This window comes from Ochotona princeps, chromosome 6 (assembly GCF_030435755.1).
Source record: "Ochotona princeps isolate mOchPri1 chromosome 6, mOchPri1.hap1, whole genome shotgun sequence".
In the NCBI taxonomy this organism is placed as follows: domain Eukaryota; kingdom Metazoa; phylum Chordata; class Mammalia; order Lagomorpha; family Ochotonidae; genus Ochotona; species Ochotona princeps.
The window spans coordinates 45,631,298-45,650,969 of NC_080837.1; the positions used below are offsets into that span (position 1 = coordinate 45,631,298).

Below are 19,672 nucleotides of genomic sequence, written 5' to 3' on the forward strand. Positions count from 1 at the left end.
ACATCTACCCTGGTTCTCCATAACACCAGATGGTGTTGGGATCTGAACCGGCCTGGTGTATCCAATCCCAGCCCACACTAGTGCCTAGGGTGACTACAACTGTTTCCTAGATAGAACGCAGCCCCCATTCCAGCACATACACGCCTTGGTGGGAGCCTCATCTTTTCTCTCTTTCTTTCGTAGTTTTAATTTCTTAGGAAAATTGAGAAGGAAACAGTTAACACAAATACTCCACTTCATACACACACACATGCGGCTTCCTCCACTGTCGACACATTGCTGACTGTGGATGAATCTATACAGACACATGATTATCACCCAAAGCCAGTTGACAGTCAGGGCTTGTCCTTGGTTTCATGCCTTCTATGGATTTTGACAAATGTGGAGTGACATGAATGCACCAGTATGTGATCACAGGGTAGTTCCGCTGCCCTAGAAAGCCTCTGTGCTTCCTGGTTTATGTCTCCATCCGCTGACCTTTTCTTTTAAGTCTCTCTGGTTTCACCTTTTCCAGAATGTCATGTGGTTGGAGTTATACATGACACAAGCTTTCCATATTGGCTTCTTGCCCTTAGTAATGTGCATTTCCGTTTCCTCCATGAATTTTTTTAAAAAGATTTATTTATTTATTTTTATTGCAAAGTCAGATATACAGAGAGGAGAAGAGACAGAGAGGAAGATCTTCTGTCCGATCGTTCACTCTGTAAGTGAGCCGCAACGGCTGGTGCTGTGCCGATCTGAAGCCAGGAGCCAGGAACTTCCTCCAGGTCTCCCACGCAGGTGCAGGGTCCCAAAGCCTTGGGCCGTCCTCGACTCCTTTCCCAGGCCACAAGCAGGGAGCTGGATGGGATGCAGGACCACTGTGATTAGAACTGGTGTCATTATGGGATCCTGGCACATGCAAGGCAAGGACTTTAGCCATTAGGCTATTGTGCTGTGCCCTCCTCTATAAATTTTTATGGCTTGATGATTCATTGCTTTTTAGTGCTGAATGGCAGGCCATTTTACAACTGCACTGTAGTTTATTTATTCATCCACCTTCAGAAGGACGTTTTGGTTAATTCCAAATTTGGGCAATTAGAAGTAAAACTGTTGTAAATATGTGCCAATTTAAAACCAGACAGGTCTGGCGTTGTCACAGAGATTCCCTTTCAGCATTTTGGAGAGGAGTCCAGGTCAGGCCATTGGAAAGAGTTCTCCATGTGACCCTAGTGAGTAGCAAGGCCTGGTGATTTCCAAGTCCACGTCCTTCCCAAGGTCTACTTCACATGGTAAAGAAAACATGATCTCATAGGCTCGGAAATAATCATCTTCCTTCATGTCCCCCTACACTAGATCCCCAACTTCCTGGTTTCTAAGTTTAGACCTAGCTGGACTTTGCAGAGGTATTAGGAAACCATGAGCACCACAGCAAAGAAAGAAATAATAAAAATTAAAAATTAATAAAAATTTTTAGAATGCCGAGTTTAATGCTAGTGGTCTATCAAAGCTCAGTTAGTGTGAGGGCAAAGTGCAGAGGCGAGATCGTTTAGCCAACGGTTCAGACACTACCTGGGCTGCTGTGGGCTGTGGCGGAAGGCCAAGGACAAGAGCATGATGTCCTTCGTGGGGCACAGTCAGGGACGGAGGGACTTCACTCTGCATCCTCAGGGCTCTGAAGCACCATCTTCTTTCCGCAGAGCTTCCATTAAGGACAACGTGGAGCTGATTCGGCTTAAAAAGCTCTTACATGAAAGAAGTACCTTGCTGGCTGTAACCAAAGCGCAGTTAAAAGATGTGCAAGGGGTGAGGCGCCATCATCAGCTGTGCATCCTAGGGGAAGGGAGGGAGAAACCCACCTAGTAAAGAGACCGGTAATCTCTCCTTCATTGTACATTTGAGAGCATGACTGAGAGAGTAAGTTCCTTGTCTCAATCACAAGGCTTGTAAGGGCTATTTTTTTTTTAAAGATTTATTTTCATTGTTTTTATTTGAAAGCCAGATAGATATAAGAGAGGAGGAAAGACAGGAAAATCTTCCATTTGTTGATTCACTCCCCAAGCAGCTGCAACCACTGCAGCTGAGCCAATCCAAAGCCAGGAGCCCGGAGCCTCTTCTGGGTCTCCCACACAGGTGCAAGGTCCCAACGCTCTGGGCTGTCCTCGACTGCCTTCCCAAGCCACAAGCAGGGAGCTGGATGGGAAACGGAGACACTGTGATTAGAACCGGCACCCATATGGGATCCCGGTGCATTCAAGGTGAGGACTTTAGCTCCAAGGACTATGCTGGACCCATAGGGGCTATTCTTTTTCCCAATATTTCTTTGTTAGAAAGGTCAAGTCTGGACTGCCCAGGTGGAATTAAGTGGCATTACCTTGGAGTACAATTACGGACCACACATGATCTTGGAGGGTCGTGACAGTGAAAGCCAAGAGCAGGCAGGAGAAGGGAGTGAGTCGTTATTGCCGAACACTTTCTAGTTGCTCGACTATGTTCTAGGCACTTTGAGTCATGGTGTCATGAAAGTTGGTAGCAGAACTCAATGTAAATACGTTTGCTGCTTGAGGGAACTGGGTCTCAAAGATGGTAAGTAACTCACTCAGGTCATGCAAATAGTGAGGAGCAGAGCAGGATCAAGTCCCACCTGGCACCAGGGTTCTTAGCTCTTGATTGCGCTGTGGACAGTAATGTCTGAATGGTGGAAAGCAGGCATTAAGGTCTAATAAATAGGTCAGCACGATTGTGTGTGTGAGCGAATATTTATTGAGTCCTAGGAATGGTGCAGAGTACTGGGTTACAGTGATTACAAAGATACGTAGACAGTTACTGCTCAGTGAGCAAAAGGGGCAGGTAAACAACAAGCCTGTCCCAGTGTAGCACATGAGGGACACAAAAGAGCATAGTCAAATCTAGCCAAGGGTAGCAGGTGACTACTGCATGGGTCCAAAAGAAGCAGGGAAAGAGTCTAATAGGCAGTCACAGAGACCAACAGAGAAAGGGATTGCAGAGATTCATGAGGTAGAATGGCCTTCTCACCAAAGGGAAAGGAGTGAGGGAAGAAGAGATGTGAAAGCTGACTCTTGTTTCTCTGGTGAGAGTGATGAAGATGGTAGTCCTGTTCGCAGTACTGTTATCAGTGTCCTTGGTATGTCTGCTTTTGTATGGGCTAAAACATCTCAATGAGACCAACTTCCCAACCCATGCTTCTCACATTATTTCGCAAATGCTTCTAGTCTTATTTATTTATTTATTTATTTATTTATATTGGAAAGGCAGATATACGGAGAGAAGGAGAGACAGGGAGAAAGATCTTCCATCTGCTGATTCACCATCCAAGCAGCCTCAGTGGCCAGAGCTGAGCCAATCTTAAGCCAGACGCCAGGAGCTTTTCTGGGTATCCCATGCAGGTGCAGGGTTCCTAGGATATGGGCTGTCCTCAACTGCTTTCCCAGACCACAAGCAGGGACCTGGATGGAAAATGGAGCAGCCAGGATGTAAATCGGTACCCATATGGGATCCTGGCACATGCAAGGCAATTTGTATCCCGGATGCTCTACTTTCCATCTAGCTCTCTGCTTGTGGCATAGGAAAGTAGTCAAGAATGGCCCAGAGCCTTGTGAACCTGCACCCACGTGGGAGACCCAGAAGAAGCTCCTGGCTCCTGGCTTTGGATCAACTCAGCTCTGGGTGTTGTGGCCACTTAGGGAGTGAAGCATCAGAGGGAAATCTTTCTCTCTGCATTTCCCTTTTTCTGTTAATCTGACTTTCCAATAAAAATAATGTTAAAATGGGCCCAGCGTGATAGCATAGCAGTTAAAGTCCTCACTTTGAATGAACAGGGATAACATATGGATGCCGGTTCTAATCCTGGCCGACCTGCTTCCTATCAGCTCCTTGCCTGTGGCCTGGGAAAACAGTCGAGGATGGCCCAAGGCATTGGGACCCTGCACCTCCGTGGGAGACCCGGAAGAGGCTCCTGGCTTTGGATTGGCTCAGCTCCAGCCATTGCAGCTGCTTGGGGAGTGAACCATCGGATGGATGATTTTCTTCTTTGTCTTTCTGCTCTGTATAGCTGCCATTCTAATAAAAATAAATAAATCTTTAGAAAAATCTAGAAAAATTTTTTTAAAGTTTGTTTTTATTGTATCTGCTGCTTTATTCCCCAAGTGACTGTAACGGCCAGAGCTGAGCTGATCTGAAACCATAGCTGGGAACGTCTTCTGGGTCTCCCACATGGGTGCTGGTTCTCCCACATGGGTGCTGGGACCAAGGCTTTGGGTCATCCTCTGTTGTTTTTCCAGGCTATATCAAGGAGTTGGATACGAAATGCAGCAGCCATGTTACAAATTGGTGTCCAAATGGGATCTTGGCGCGTACAAGGCGAGGACTTAAGCCACTAGGCTCCTGCACCAGACCCAAGATGATGTTTTAAGTTGTATTGGCAAATGGTTGTTTTTTCAGAACTGGATCTTTTTTTTAAAATACATTTTATTTTCTGTAGTGATAACATGGTTAATCAGGTTGAGAAGAATTGAGGGTTATGAAAAAATCGTGTGTACTCATTGCTTTCAAATTTGCAGTTTCCTCCTGTTGTTCCTGGTAAAGGGAAAAGACAAAGGGAAGGGAGTTGTGAGAAACCATTCAAAATTTTTCACACGTCCCAGTACCCAGGGATGAGGAACCGCATCCCGTATCAACCCAGAGACTAAGTGTGCACATATGCGGAAGTTTTGTCCAGGTGGTTTGGATAGTTCTGAAATGTTGCCCGTTTCAGCAGTTGAGGATGATGTTACCCTCCCAATGTCCATTAGCTCTGTTGACTGAGATTTCTTTGCTGTCATCATTTGTTTGGGGTAGTTGTCCAGTTCTTTTCTTCTGCTACAGCACCAATGGAACAGGATCTTTTAAAACGTCTTCCATTGCATTAAAGGAAAAAAATTTCTAAATTGAATTACCTTTGTTAGTTGAGTGTAAAGATGATTAAATTGTGAATTCTTTACAAATATAAAAAATGTAGGTGTGATAGGGCCCAGCGCTGTAGCCTACCGGCTAAAGTCCTCGCTTTGCACATATGGATGCCAGTTCTAATCCCAGTAGCCCCGCTTCCCCTCCAGCTCCCTGCCTGTGGCCTGGGAAAGCAGTGGAGGATGGCCCAAAACCTTGGGACCCTGCACCCACGTGGGAGACCCAGAAGAGGCTCCAGGCTCCTGGCTTCAGATTGGCTCAACTCCAGTGGTTTCGGCCACTTGGGGAGTGAATCATGGGATTGAAGATCTTCATCTGTTTTTCTCTCCTCTCTGTATATCTGACTTTCAAATAAAAAGAAAATGTAGGTGTGATAGTTTGTCTTCCTTTCACTTTCCTGGTAATGCTTTTCATGCATATAAAATATTTTTTAAGACCTATTTATTTTTATTTGAAAGGCAGAATTATATAGAGAGAAGGACAGATAGATCTTGCATCATCTGCTACACTCCCCAAATGTCGGCAACAGGCATAGCTGCAACAATCCAAAGCTATGAGCTAATAGCTTCCTTTGGCTCTCCCATGTGGATGAAGGGGCCAGAGGACCTGAGCCGTCTTTCACTGCTTTCCCAGACCATAAATAGCGAGCTGAATCAGATGTGGAATAGCCAAGATTTGAACAAGCACCCATACGGGATACTGGCACTGCAGGCAGAAGCTTAATCTACCATGTCATAATGCTAGTCCCTAAAATAATTTTACATTCTCGTTATACCTTGTGGTACCATATAGAAGCCACTAGTGGCTACTTCGCAGCCTGCCAACTTTGGTTGAAATTCTGCCTCTGTTACTTGGAGGTGTGTTTGTCTCAGCAAGTGACTTAGCTCTCTGAACTTTGGTCTTCTTACTTCTTTTTTTTTTTTTTTTTAAGATTTATTTATTTTTATTGGCAAGTCAGATATACAGAGAGGAGGAGAAACAGAGAGGAAGATCTTCCATCCGGTGATTCACTCCCCAAGTGACAACAAAGGCAGGTGCTGTGCCGATCCGAAGCCAGGAACCAGGAGCTCTTCCGGGTTTCCCACGTGGGTGCAGGGTCCCAAGGCTTTGGGCCATCCTCAACTGCTTTCCCAGGCCACAAGCAGGGAGCTGGATGGGAAGTGGAGGTACCGGGATTAGAACCGGCGCCTATATGGGATCCCGGGGTATTCAAGGTGAGGACTTTAGCCGCTAGGCCACGCTACCTGGCCCAGGTCTTCTTACTTCCAAACTTGTGGTAATTGGGCCCTGCATAATGGCTCAATGACTAAATCTTCCTTTGCAAGCACTAGGATCCCATATGGGTGCTGGTCTGTGTCTGGCTGTCCAACTTCCCATCTAGTTCCCTGCTTTTGTCCTTGACAAGCAGCAAAGGAGAATTTCCCAAATCTTAGGACCCTGCATCCACCACTGGGAGACCTGGAAATAGCTCATAGCTACAGATTGGCTCAGTTCTGGCCACTGTAGCATTTGGGGAGTGAACCAACAGCTAGAAGGTCTTTCTCTCTGTAAATCTGGTCTGCCTTTCTAGTGATAGTAAATAAATCTTTGGTGAAAAAAATAAAGTTTAGGTAAAATACCTACTTCTCATATTTGTAAGAATTAGATGAGGAGGGGCTCGGCAGTGTGGCCTAGTGGCTAAGGTCCTCGCCTTGATCCCATATGGCTGCTGGTTCTAATCCCGGCAGCTCCACTTCCTCTCTGTCTGTCCTCCTCTCAGTATATCTGACTTTGTAATAAAAATAAAATAATCTTAAAAAAAAAAAAGAATTAGATGAGGAAATATAGGTGAAATAATGACCGTGATGTGGCATATGTTGAAATAGTTGTAGCACTTAGTAGCTCAACTCACAGTAGCTGGTACAATGATCATTTTTTTTATTACTGTTTTTGTTTCTGAAACTGAAAAGATGCCTTTCTAAAGCATACTGAGTAACAGAGCATTTAGGCACAGATTAAGTAGTTTTCCTGGTGTATCTACAAAGGATGGACAATGAAAGTTTGAATAACTGATACTTTTTCTTTTTTGATTCTTCATTATTGTTAGTGAAATGATGCGACTGACTACATTCAGGGACCACCTCATAACCTAGGACAGGAGAGAAATAGCAGCTGTTAGTAAACAGTTACATAATTAGGCTTGGCTTATGAGATTTTTTTAAAACTATCTTTTAAAACATTAAACATTTGTGTTCTAAACATCATGACCTTGTCAAAACAATAAGATAATACTTCTTTCTTTCTTTCTCCCAGGCATACGAAACCTTGCTCCAAAAGGTACTTACTAACTAGTGCTTGGATTTTCTGTTTCTTACTAATTTGGTGTGATCAAACCCGAAAAACTCCTATTCATCTCCATGAAACATAACACCAGAATTTAGCCAACTAAATCTAAGTTGTTATGTCATATTATTTTTATGAAGACAAATGATGTCCCTATTGTCAGAGGATGATTATTGCACTATTCTACAGATTGTGGAATAAATGGCCTGGTTGGTGCTTCTCAGCTTATTGCCAGAGAAAAATATTGCTCACAGCTTTCTAACAGTGTTCTTCAGCATTTGTGAGGTGGTGAGACCTGACAGCTGTTGCACATGTCCCCTGATAGTATGAAACCTTTGAGTGGGCTGCAGGTGAGGCTGGGCGAGAGCCCATGTGCAAGAGTTTCAAAGCCACAGCGAGGCTTCCCCAGAGGCTCCTTCCAAAAAATAAACACAAGTTCTAGAGCTAGCTTGCCATGTCCCTACATACAAAGGGAGGGGAAAAATCATCATAAAAATCAATAAAATAGCCTAGAAATTTTCAGGTAGCTTTGGAAACTGGGACTTACAGCCCAGGATTAGTTTGGATGTTCTGGAATGTAAGGCTTTAAATAAAACCCTTCCGAACAGGGAAACTGTACCTCCAAAGAAACGCTAAGGTGAAGATCAAAGTCAACTTACAGTGTAAAGGCAACATGCTCTTTATGGCATTCATTGTGAATTCCAGTAGAAAACACTAGGCAGGGCTGGTCAGTGGACACTACACTTGCTTGGTCATCTCACCATTCCCGGAGTAACTTTCCTTTTGCATCAGAACCAGGGAGTCCTAGGTGCAGCCCATGATGCCCTCCTCACACAAGTGAATGAGCTCAGGGTAGAGCTGATGGAGGAAAGCAAGAAGGCAGCGAACTTGAAGAGCCAACTGGAAGATGTGTCCATTCTGCAGATCACACTGAAGGAGGTAAATGGCGTCAGGTGGAAGATGGCGATCAGTCATGCTTTGTTCCAGCTTGAACGATGTTAAATGTGGATCTTAGCAGCAGTATAGGGGTTTCCTGCTTTCAAATGAGGCTCCAAGCAGTGAAATGATTTGCCTAGAGGGAAATTCCATCTTTACAGGGAAAGCTAGAATTTATACTTATATCTGTTCTCCAAAGGTTTTGCTCTTGTACGAGGTTCTGTAGCAGTAGAAACCCATATGCCACAATAGCTTACCTTGAAGAAGTGGCATTCATTCCAGTGGACGTTTCTAGCTCACATGCAATTGATTCAAGTCCTTTGAATTGATAGGTTCCTTGTAAACTTGGGAAATAGGCACAGTGAAGCTCTCACCCAAGGCCTGTCTTCCAGAAGGAAAAAAGGAAATCTGTGTGAGGCAACAGGTTTTTGAATTATATGTCAAACATTCTTAGTTTCAGGAGAGAGTTGAAGATTTGGAAAATGAACGAAAACTGTTGAATGATGATTATGAGAAACTCTTAGAAAAGTGAGTACCAACTTTGTGTCTCAGAACACTGCTATAATAAGCAGTTTTAGAAAGTGCTTCATGTTTTGGAAGCGGTGTGATGCAAGTACTGCTGTTCTAGTCCCCCAAAGAGTTTTCTGTGCAAAATCTTAATAAAGATGGAAGGGAGAACTTGGAATTTTTAACTGCAGCCCTCAGAACCTTTAGTAACAGCATAACAAATTAAAACAACTCATACCACAATCCTTAGTATATGAAAGGTCAAGGTGTTTTTTGTTTGGTTTTTTGTGTTTTTTTGGTGGTGGTGTTGGTGGTGGTGGTGGTTAAGTTTATTGGGAAAAGTGCATTTGACCAAATGAAATGATTGTCAAGCCTATTGCGATAGTTATGAAGTTTATTATAAAGAAAAAGGCATGTGAAAGTGCACTTATCCTTGTATTAATCATTAGCTAGATTTTTAAATAAACAATCTGAAGTCTCGCCTTTATGTTGTCATTATTTTGTTTAATCAGCTTTTTAGCAAGGCAGATGATCAGGGCTGTGACATAGTAGAAAGGGTGGCTGCTGTGCCTTGTATCACCTAGACAGTAGACAGACCTGGAAAGAAATGGAGCTTTTACTCCTAACAATTATATTGTTATCCCCAACAATTAAAATTACTTCAGAAAGTTTTAAAAAAGAAAATCTTTCAAGTGCTAAGGGTGGGAAAAGCCCAAATAGGCCTAAATTACTTGGTGTTAAGAAGTAAGTAGTTTTCCCTTTCCTAGTCTTCTGTTTTGGTGATGTTAATTTCTTTTTTGCATTATCCAGTAAAAGGATTGTGTATTTCTAACTAAAGAGAGACATTAATATATCCTTCTAGAAGCTGCAGCTAATGTGCTAAGCTTATGCCTTGACTGTTTTTAACTGATTACTACAGATCAACTTGATGATTTGTTTCAAATTGATAGGGAAAATACAGCTATCAAATCATTGGAGGGAAAAAAAGGATGTCTTTCAGATTATTTTAATTCTTTAATAATTGAGAGTGAACTGTCATGTACTTTAACAATAAAGCAGTGGCATTTTCACAACTTAAAAAACAAAAAGTGCTTCATGAATTTTAAGCCCAACACTTAACTTTAGCCACTAGGCTACAGCACCAGCCTCCTGGCTCATGGTTATAGCCTGGCCCTTGCTGCGTATTGCAGATATATGTGGGGTGAATTAGAGGCACGAAGTATTCTGCTTCTCCGACCTCTCAAATATGCAAATAAATAAAAACTTTAAATGAGATAAATTATATTACTTAAAGAAAAGACAATTGGCAAGATTATATGTTAGTTCTGCACCAGCTGATGTTACAGTTCATGTTACATGTGTACATGGATCCACAGATTTCTAATGAAATGAGAAGCTTTTTTTTTTTAAAAAAAAAAAGGTTTATTTTATTTTCATTACAAAGTCAGATATACAGAGAGGAGGAGAGACAGAGAGGAAGATCTTCCATCTGATGATTCACTCCCCAAGTGACTGCCATGGCCGGATCTGAGCCGATCCAAAGCCAGGAGCCAGGAGCTCTTCCCGGTCTCCCACGCGGGTACAGGGTCCCAAAGCTTTGCGCTGTCCTCGACTGCATTCCCAGGCCACAAGCAGGGAGCTGGATGGGAAATGGGGCTGCCGGGATTAGAACCAGTGCCCATATGGGATCCCGGCGCCTTCAAGGCGAGTACTTTAACTGCTATGCTATTGCGCCAGGCACAAGCAGGTTCTTTTTTATACCACAATTATTGAAACGATGGGGAAAAGCTGTAAGTGGAAATAATTCCCCATCAGTTTCATGTCATTCAGGTAAAATGGCCAAGGACTTGATGGTGTGTGCTTAAGCTCATAAATGAGTCCATACTTACCACCACTACAGAGTGGAAAGTATAGTTTTGGAAAAGTTTAGTTCCTGTCTATATAGTGGTAACTTATCATTTTATTCAAAGGAGAATGTTTTTCAAACTAACCACGTAAGGAAGTAGATAGAGCAATGGATGAGAAGAGGGAAATCTTGCTCCTTGTCTAGACCAGTGGGCCTGAGAGTATCTTGGCTCATGAGGACCCACCCGAAGAAAGCCAAGAAGATGACTCTGGTAATGCTTGCTCAGTGAGGTGATTGAAGCCTAAACAGACATGATAGTGAGCAACCCCTCAAAGAGGCCCAGAAGTTCCAAAGCAGTTGGTGAATGACAGTTACAAACAAAGCAAGGGCAGAACAAAAACATGTAGGGGAATGAGTGGGTAACTAGGCCCAGGAGATGCTGAAGTTGTGTAATAAAGACGTCTTATCACACGTATTCGAGTGCGTATCTGACAACTTGGTTGCAATTTTCAGCATGCTGGACAGCAGTAGCCAACCTCACTGGAGCAACGAGCTCACAGAACAGCTGCAGCAGCAAGTCTCTCAGTTGCAGAATCAGCTGGATGCTGAGCTGGAGGAGAAGAGAAAAGTCTCACTACAGCTGTCCCAAGAGAAAGGTAGGTCAGGCCCTGAAGGACTCACAGAGATGGCTTCTTCACATCCAGTTTTCAAAAAGGAAACTTGGGTCATCATCTGTCCAACTTCAGTCCCTTACCCCCAGCCCCAGCTTGAGCCTGTACTTCTTTTTCTTCTTTTTAAAAGGATTGATTTAGTTTATTTTTTCTCTCTTTTTTAAAGATTTTATTTATTTTTATTGGAAGCACAGATATACAAAGAGGAGAAACAAAGAGGAATCCTCCATCCAATGATTCACTCCCCAAGCGGACGCAACAGCCGGAGCTAAGCCAATCTGAAGCCATGAACTTGTTCCAGGTCTGCCATGCCAGGCATTGGGTCCCAGGGCTCCAGGCTGTGCTCGAATGCCCTCCCAGACCACAGACAGGGAACTGGATGAGAAGCGGGGCTGTCGGGATTAGAATCGGCGCCCATATGGGATCCTGGCGTGCAAGGCAAGGACTTTAGCCACCAGTCTAACACACTGGCCAAATATTGATCTTCCCACGAAAGATCTTGTATCCATTGCTTCACTCCCTAAGTGGCCACAACAGCCAGAGCTGAGCCAATCCAAAGCCAGGAGCATCATCTGGGTCTCCCACATGGATGCAGGGTCCAAGGCCCTGGGTCATCCTCCTCTGCTGATTTTCCAGGACACAAGCAGGGATGGGAAATGGAGCCATAGGAACACAAACCAGCACCCATATGGGATCCTGGCACTTGCAAAGCAGATAATTAGCCTATCATATTATTGTATCAGGCTTGATCCTGTTCTTCTGTGGGCCATAGATAACCAGAAGGAGAACCCTAGCAATTGGGTTAACCCTCAGGAAAGCAGGATGTCTAACATACCACGTGTTTACCTTTCTTGGAGGACTTCTTTCCATTAAAAAGGATACCATTGTTTTTCAGTGCTCAAAACACTTATTCTCTCTCTCTCCCTCCCTCTCACTCCCTTTCCCTTTCTCTCTTTCTCTCTGCCTCCCACCACCTCTGTCCCATTCCAGCCCTGCTGGAATAAGCCTCCTTATACAAAGCAAAACTAACGAACAAACAAACAACACTTACTTATTGAGAGTTGAGACAAAGAACTCACATGTCTTGGTTTATTCTTCAAGTACCTAGGATGGTTAGGGCTGGGCCAGGTCAAAGCCAGGAAGTAGAAGCTCAGTCCCAGTCTCCCACATGGGTGGCAGGAAACGAATCACCTGTGAGGAAATCACTGTTGCCTTCTAGCATGCAGTTCCCAGGAAGCTCGACTCAGGAACTAGTCATGGTTATAGATTCCAAATGCCCTATTGTGGCACATGGACATGTGAGCTAGCATCTGAATTGCTAAGCTAACCACCTGCTCTGAGACGGCACTTTTTAACTCATTTATAAATATGTGTATATGTACATATACATATATATGTATGTGTTAAATTATATATATAATTGTATTAAATTATATATTTAATATCCACTTTATTAAAAGTCATGAAGTTAGATTTCTCTGTCATTTATCATTCTCAATTTTTAGACATGAATAGAAGCCATGTTTTTCTTAGTTCGCATATCTGATATTTATTTTTTTAAAGATTTATTTGTTTTTATTACAAAGTCAGATATACAGAGAGGAGGAGAGAAAGAGAGGAAGATTTTCCGTCAATAATTCACTCCTCAAGTGGCCGCAACAGCCGATGCCGCACCAATCCAAAACCAGGAGCCAGGAACTTCCTCCAGGTTTCTCACTTGGGTGCAGGGTCGCAAGGCTTTTGGGCCGTCCTTGACTGCTTTCCCAAGCCACAAGCAGGGAGTTGGATGGGAAGTGGAGCTGCCAGGATTAGAACCAGTGCTCATATCGGATCCTGGCATGTTCAAGGCAAGGACTTTAGCCGCTAGGCCACACTGCTGGGCCCTATTTTATTTTTATTATAAAGTGAGAGATACAGAGAGGAAGATCCTCCATCTGATTATTCATTCCCCAAGTAGCCACAACAACTGGAGCTGAGCCGATCCGAAGCCAGGAGCCAGTAGATTCTTCTGGTCTTCTTCACGTGTACAGGTTCCCAAGACTTTGGGCTGTCCTCAGTTGCTTTCCCAGGCCACAAGCAAGGAGCTGGATGGGAAGTGGGGGACTAGAACTGGTGCCTATATGGGATTCCAACGTGTGCAAGGCAATGACTTTAACTGCTGGGCTGATTGTGCCATCCCCCATATCTAATATTTTAAAGATTTATTTTTATTTGAAGGGCAGATTTACAAAAAGAGACAGAGACCTTCCATCCACTGGTTCACTTCCCAAATGGCAACAGTGTTAGAGTTGAGCCAATCTGAAGTGAGGAGCTAGGAACTTTTTCCAAGTCTACGTGGATGCAAGGGCCTAGGGACCTGAGTCATCCTCTACTAATTTTCCCTAGGCCATTGGCAGAATTGGGAATGGAGCAGCTGGGACATGAATTGTCTCACATAACAAATGCCAGCAGTGCAAGTGGAAGCTTACTCTACTTTGCCATGACATCTGCTCTGTTATACCTGAGGTGAGAAGCAAATTGCTGTTCCTGGTTAACACTACGATTTTACCCTGTCTGAATTCCTATCTTATTGCAAAAGATAATTATTCAGAAGATTTTTTAATATTATCATAAAGGTCTTCATCATTTTTTTTTCCTGTTCATACCTCAAGTGGCTGCAAAGGCCAGGGCTGAGTTGATCTGAAGCCAGGAGCCAGGAGCTTCTTCCAGGTTTCCCATGCAGGTGCAGGGTCCCAAGGTTTTGGGCTGTCCTCAACTGCTTTCCCAGTTTACAAGCAGGGAGCTGGATGGGAAGGAAGCGGGTCGCCAGGATTAGAACCAGTGCCCATCTGGGATCCTGGCGTGTGCAAGGCGAGGACTTTAGCCATTAGACAGCTGTACTTGGCCCCAAAACACATTTTTGCGGGGTTGGTGTAATGGCTCAACTGCCTGAACCTGCACTTCCAAGTGCCGGCATCCTATAATGCCACTAGATCGTGTCCCAGCTGCTTATGTTCCAAAACCTTGGAACTCAGAGGAGGCTCTTGGCTCTGTATTGGTTTAGCTCTGGCTGTTAGGGCCTTTTGGGGAATGAACCAGCAAATGGAAGATCTTTCTATCTCTTTCTCTCTAAATAAGCCTCCAAAGTAAAAATACATAGGGGCTGGCAAAATGGTTCAACTTGCTAATATTCCACCTCCACGCACGGCATCCCAAATGGGCTCTGGTTTATGTCCCAGCTGCTCCACTTCCCATCTAGCTTCTGCTTGTAGCCTGGGAAATAAGTAGAGGATGGCCCAGTCCTTGGGACCCTAGACCTATGTGGGAAACCATTAAGAAATTCCTGGCTGCTACGCTTGGATCAGCTTGGCTTCAGTCAGTGTGGCCATTTGGGGAGTAAGCAGTGGATCGAAGATTTTTCTCTGTCTCTCCTCTCTTTGTAAATCTACCTTTCAAATAAAAATAAATAAATCTTTTTTAAAAATAAAAATCTGAATTCCAATAGTCTCTTGATTGAGTTTTGATTCTCCTTTGTAGAGAATCATGCCATCTGCAAGCAGGGATAAATTTATTTCCTTGTTTCTGGTTTAAATTCCCTTAATTTGTTTTTCTGGGCTAATAGTTCTGGCAAGGACTTCCAATACTATATTGAGTAGCAGTGGTGAGAATGGACATCTTTGTCTAGTTCTAGATCTTAGTGGAAGATCAGGTACTCTGATGTGAGATTTGGGCATCCTAAGATGTGATCTAACTGCTGAACCAAACACTGGTCCTTTAAAAATCTTACAGGGCATTCTTATGATCTGAAGGATTGATGTGAAACTTAACAGGAGTTACAGCTTTTGTGATTTGTGGGAAGTTTGGGTCAAGTGATTAACAAAGATTGTTATCACAGTGATTTCTTTTTAAATTTTAATTACAAAACATAAGTTCTGTATTATGGTATATGTATCATGTAGGATTATTAAAATCTGACTTTAAAATGGTGTTTGTTCACAAGTATACAAAGTTATTTTAAATTTTCTTTTTTTTAAGATTTATTTTTATTACAAAGTCAGCTATGCAGAGAATAGGAGACAGAGAGGACCTGAAGACAGGGGCCTGGAACTTCATGTGGGTCTTCCATGTGGATGCAGGGTCCCAAAGCTTTGAGCCATCCTTAGCTGCTTTCCCAGGCTGCAAGTAGGGACCTGGATGGGAAACTGTCGCTGTCCTGCAGCAATGGACTTGGTGCACGGAGCCGATAATAACACACTTGGACTACTGACTGATGATCAATAGCCAAAATTTATTAGTGGCAACAGACTTTATATGCTGAGGGTCATACAGGATTAGGGTAGAGATACTTAGTTCATCAACAGAACCATCAACTGTTTCTATGCCTTAGTTTGGAAGTCCCACTCAACTGTTCTTATACAAATGATATCTCATCAGGTATACAAAAGGTAGCCATACAGTTGTTCTCATGCAAAGGATATCCAATCAGTCACACACAAGACATCCATTCAGTTGTTTATCATACAAATATTGTCCCATCAACTATAATCCTGTGCTCACCAACTACGGTCACAATGTCCTCCTACAGAAAGGATGTGACCTATTTAAAAATCTAAAAATTTCTGGGCCTGGCGGCTTGGCCTAGCGGCTAAAGTCCTCACCTTGAAAGCCCCAGGATCCCATATGGGCGCCGGTTCTAATCCCGGCAGCTCCACTTCCCATCCAGCTCCCTGCTTGTGGCCTGCATTGGGACACTGCACCTGCGTGGGAGACCTGGAAGAGGTTCCAGGTTCCTGGCTTCGGATCGGCGTACACCGTCCCGTTGCAGCTCACTTGGGGAGTGAATCATCAGATTGAAGATCTTCCTCTCTGTCTCTCCTCCTCTGTGTGTATCTGGCTGTAATAAAAAATGAATAAATCTTTAAAAGAAAAATTTAAAAATTTCTGTAATGTAAATAGCATACAGGGACCATTTTTTTTTCCCTCAGCAAAACTCTGATCATATTTATAGATGAAATTTGTATTTAAGAGAATTTTTTTTTGTACCACACAATTTGGAATAAATGTTACTTTATGGATCATGCCACTATCTAACTTTTATGTAATCTACATTCATTTATATAAGTGAGAAAATTCAATTCTCTAAGGCACAAACAAAAAACAAAGTGGCTTATAAGCTTCAAAAACTATACTTTGTTTTATATGTCAATCTTTGTTTCTTTCCTAGGATGTTTTACTCAATTCCCAGTCACCTTAGTATACCTCTTTTTTCATTTTTTAAAGTTTTATTTTATTTTCATTTTTATTTATTTATTTTTTTAAAGATTTATTTGTTTTTATTACAAAGTCATATAGAGAGAGAAGGAGATAGAGAGGAAGATCTTCCGTCCAATGACTCACTCCCCAAGTGACCTCAACAGCCGGTACTGTGCCGATCTGAAGCCAGGAGCCAGGAACCTCCTCCATGTCTCCCACTCAGGTGCAGGGTCCCAAGGCTTTGGGCCGTCCTGGACTGCTTTTCCAGGTCATAAGCAGGGAACTGGATGGGAAGTGGGGCCGCTGGGATTAGAACCAGTGCTCATATGGGGTCCCGGCACGTTCAAGGTGAGGACTTTAGCTGCTAGGCTACGGCACCCGTCCCATTTATACCTATTTTTTCTTTCTGTTTTCTTTTTTTTTAAATTGCATTTCATTTTGCGACATCATTTCATAGGCTCTGAGGTTCCCCCAACTCCTCCCCGTAACCCCCCCCATGGTGGATTACTCCACCTTACTGCAGTATTACAGTTCAAATCCAGTCATGCTTCTTTCATTGCAAGCATGTACCATGCATAGAGTCCAGCATCTTATTGTCCAGGTAAATTCAGCAGTTTCTTGGGGAGACCGTCTCTGGTCTAAAAGCAGAGTTGGCAGAATATTGTCCCAACCAATTAAAAGCCATAACATAACATTGATAACAGTTTACAACATTATGGAGTTAATTGACATGGTATTGAGTGACTGGTATGTTAGAAAATACAAGTTCTTAACCACATCCTGTGACTACTTTGTTGACATTTCATTTTAGTTTATATATAACCGGTTTCTATCCACCTTAAAATGGCTATAGGATAGTATTCAGCTGTTTCATGTCTATTTTCATTTTTTTATTTAGCAGCTTATTGTTTTGAAGCTAATCTTTACTGAACTTGGCAGATTTTAGGATAGTCCAAACTGGCTTATAACTTTAACAAGGCATATGTCAACAGTTGAGGCACAGAACAGTTTGAGGAGAGGTGTGCAGAGAAATCTTCAATTCCCCAGTGAGGAGTAAGTTATTTTCGTGTCCTACCTGGTAAGGTATATGTGAGTCCCCGCTGACTGTTTCCTGTCTGGTTCTAAACTTTCTTTGTTGTTCTCCATCTATTCAAATTTTTGTTGTTGTTGTTGTTGTTTTGTTTTTAGGGGGGGCTCCGGGGACACCCTGATGGTCATTGCAGGAGAGGTGGGGATCCAAAGTTGGAACTAAGTAAGGACAAGAGAAAGCTCCCCTCCCTAGTCCAGAAGGGAATTTACTGTTCTGTTTCTGCAGACCGCTCAGGGCTCCTGGCTGTTGTTTCAATGACATTCGATCCTGTGAGGAAGGATTTGGGCTTCTTCCATCCCATGTGGGAGATTCAAATAGGAGTGGATGACCTCAGAGTTGTCGGCCTCCGAAGGCACTCCAATTCCCAGTGTATACCTGTTTTTTTTTTCTGATGACACGTTCTTCTCATCCCAAGTCGCTGCTATTCAAAGGAATGTGTCAACACATGCCATGTAATTGCATAGATTTTTTTGAAGTTACTAAAATTTAAATTCACTGTCAAAGCCATATTTAAAAGTATAATTTTAGGTCCTGGTGTAATAGCCTAGTAGCTAAAGTCTTCGCCTTCACATGCTGGGATCCCATATGGGCGCTGTTTCATGAAGCTCCTAGTTCTGAACTGGCCTGGCTCTGGCCATTGCAGTCGCCCCTGTCTCTGTGACTCTGTCTTTCAAATAAATAAAATAAATCTGTGGTGCAGTGAGTTAGGCTGCCAGTTGGGATGCCTGCAACACACATTGGACTCCCGCTTGTGCCCTGATTGTCATCCTGGAAGGCAGCAGAGGATGGCCCAAGTACTGGAGTTCCTGCCACCATTGGGAATTTGAATGGATATGCTGGCTCTTGGCTCCTGGTTTGGCCTAGCATAGATCTTAACTGTTGAGGTCATTTGTGGGGATTAACTGATAGATGGAAAGTGTCTATCTTTTGTTGTTCCTGCTTTTTTTCTTTTTCTTTTTCTTTTTTTTTTTTTTTAAGATTTGTTTGTTTTGGGACTCAGCATGGCAGCCTAGCAGCTGAAGTCCTCGCCTTAAAGGTACTGGGATTCCATATGGGCGCTGATTCTAATCCTGACAGCCCTGCTTCCCATGCAGCTCCCTGCTTGTGGCCTGGAAAGGCAGTTGAGGATGGCCCAAAGCCTTGGGATCCTGCACTTGCATGGGAGAACTGGAAAAAGATCCAGGCTTCTGGCCTCAGATCAGCTCAGCTCTAGCTGTCGTGGCCATTTGGCGAGTGAGCCAGTTGGCGGAAGATTACCTCTCTGTCTCTCCTCCTCTCTGTATATCTGACTTTCCAATAAAAATAAATAAACCTTTTTTTAAAAAAAAGGCAATTCAAAACAAAATTTATTTGTTTTCCCAGGCCACAAGCAGGGACCTGGATGGGAAGCGCAGCAGCTGAGACACAAACCAGTGCCCACATGGCATCCTGGTGCATGCAAGGCAAGGATTTAACCACTAGGTCCTCAGTGTCAGGCCATTCCTGCCTTTTAAATAAATACATCTTAAATATTTTTCAATATTTCTCTTGGAGAAACTTTTTGAAACAAATAAAATTTCAGAGGGAAATTTTAATTTACTCTTGATCTATCTGTGCCTGACAACCACAGAATTTCAACTTTCTGGATTTTTTTTTCTTCCAGCTCAAAATGAGGATCTGAAGCTTGAAGTCACCAACATGCTTCAGAAGCACAAACAGGAAGTGGAAATCCTTCAAAGGACAGCCGCACTTTCCCAAATTCCCAACAGGCAGTCTGAGCCCGCCATTTACCCAGCTTTATTCCAAGAGATTGCTAAGATTGAGGTAAGTTACAGCCCCCTAAACAAACAAGTCTATCTTCATTCGGCTCTCTGGCTAATATCCTTGGCAAAGATGACGAGATTGGAAAACTAATACTTTATCCTAGATGGGGACAATCTTTGAGAGAATGTGAAAGTAGAGAGAACTTGCTGTGTTCCACACATTTCACAGTGTTTTGCAGGTCATAAAATTTAGAATCTAGAGGCGGGCATTTGGCCTCGTGTTTAAGCATCTGGTTAACATGCCCATGTCCCACATCCCAAGTACCTGGTTCAATCCCTAGCTTCAGCTTTTGACTCTAGCTTCTTACTAACGCAGTTCCTG

The 19,672-nt window shown here is 43.2% G+C and overlaps 2 protein-coding genes across 7 annotated transcripts in view; both read left to right on the forward strand.

The window, feature by feature from the left end:
• The window catches only part of LOC131480479 (X-linked retinitis pigmentosa GTPase regulator-interacting protein 1-like), a 30,400-nt gene extending 21,666 nt beyond the window's left edge, over positions 1–8,734 (forward strand). The window contains exons 6-9 of the mRNA XM_058665396.1: positions 1,680–1,785; positions 7,237–7,260; positions 8,059–8,205; positions 8,657–8,734. Coding sequence (XP_058521379.1) covers positions 1,680–1,785; positions 7,237–7,260; positions 8,059–8,205; positions 8,657–8,734 — 355 coding nt within the window. The remainder of the gene's footprint in view (positions 1–1,679; positions 1,786–7,236; positions 7,261–8,058; positions 8,206–8,656) is intronic.
• A 2,173-nt stretch (positions 8,735–10,907) lies between these two features.
• The window catches only part of LOC101533636 (RPGR interacting protein 1), a 41,718-nt gene continuing 32,953 nt past the window's right edge, over positions 10,908–19,672 (forward strand). For 5 of the 6 annotated variants that reach the window (XM_058666178.1, XM_058666180.1, XM_058666179.1 and 2 more), the window contains exons 1-2: positions 10,909–11,211; positions 19,191–19,351. In XM_058666178.1, the coding sequence (XP_058522161.1) occupies positions 10,992–11,211; positions 19,191–19,351 (381 nt within the window). In that variant the 5' untranslated portion in view covers positions 10,909–10,991. Of the gene's footprint in view, positions 11,212–19,190; positions 19,352–19,672 lie in introns of all 6 variants that reach the window. The other variant, XM_058666182.1, reaches the window with a different exon arrangement.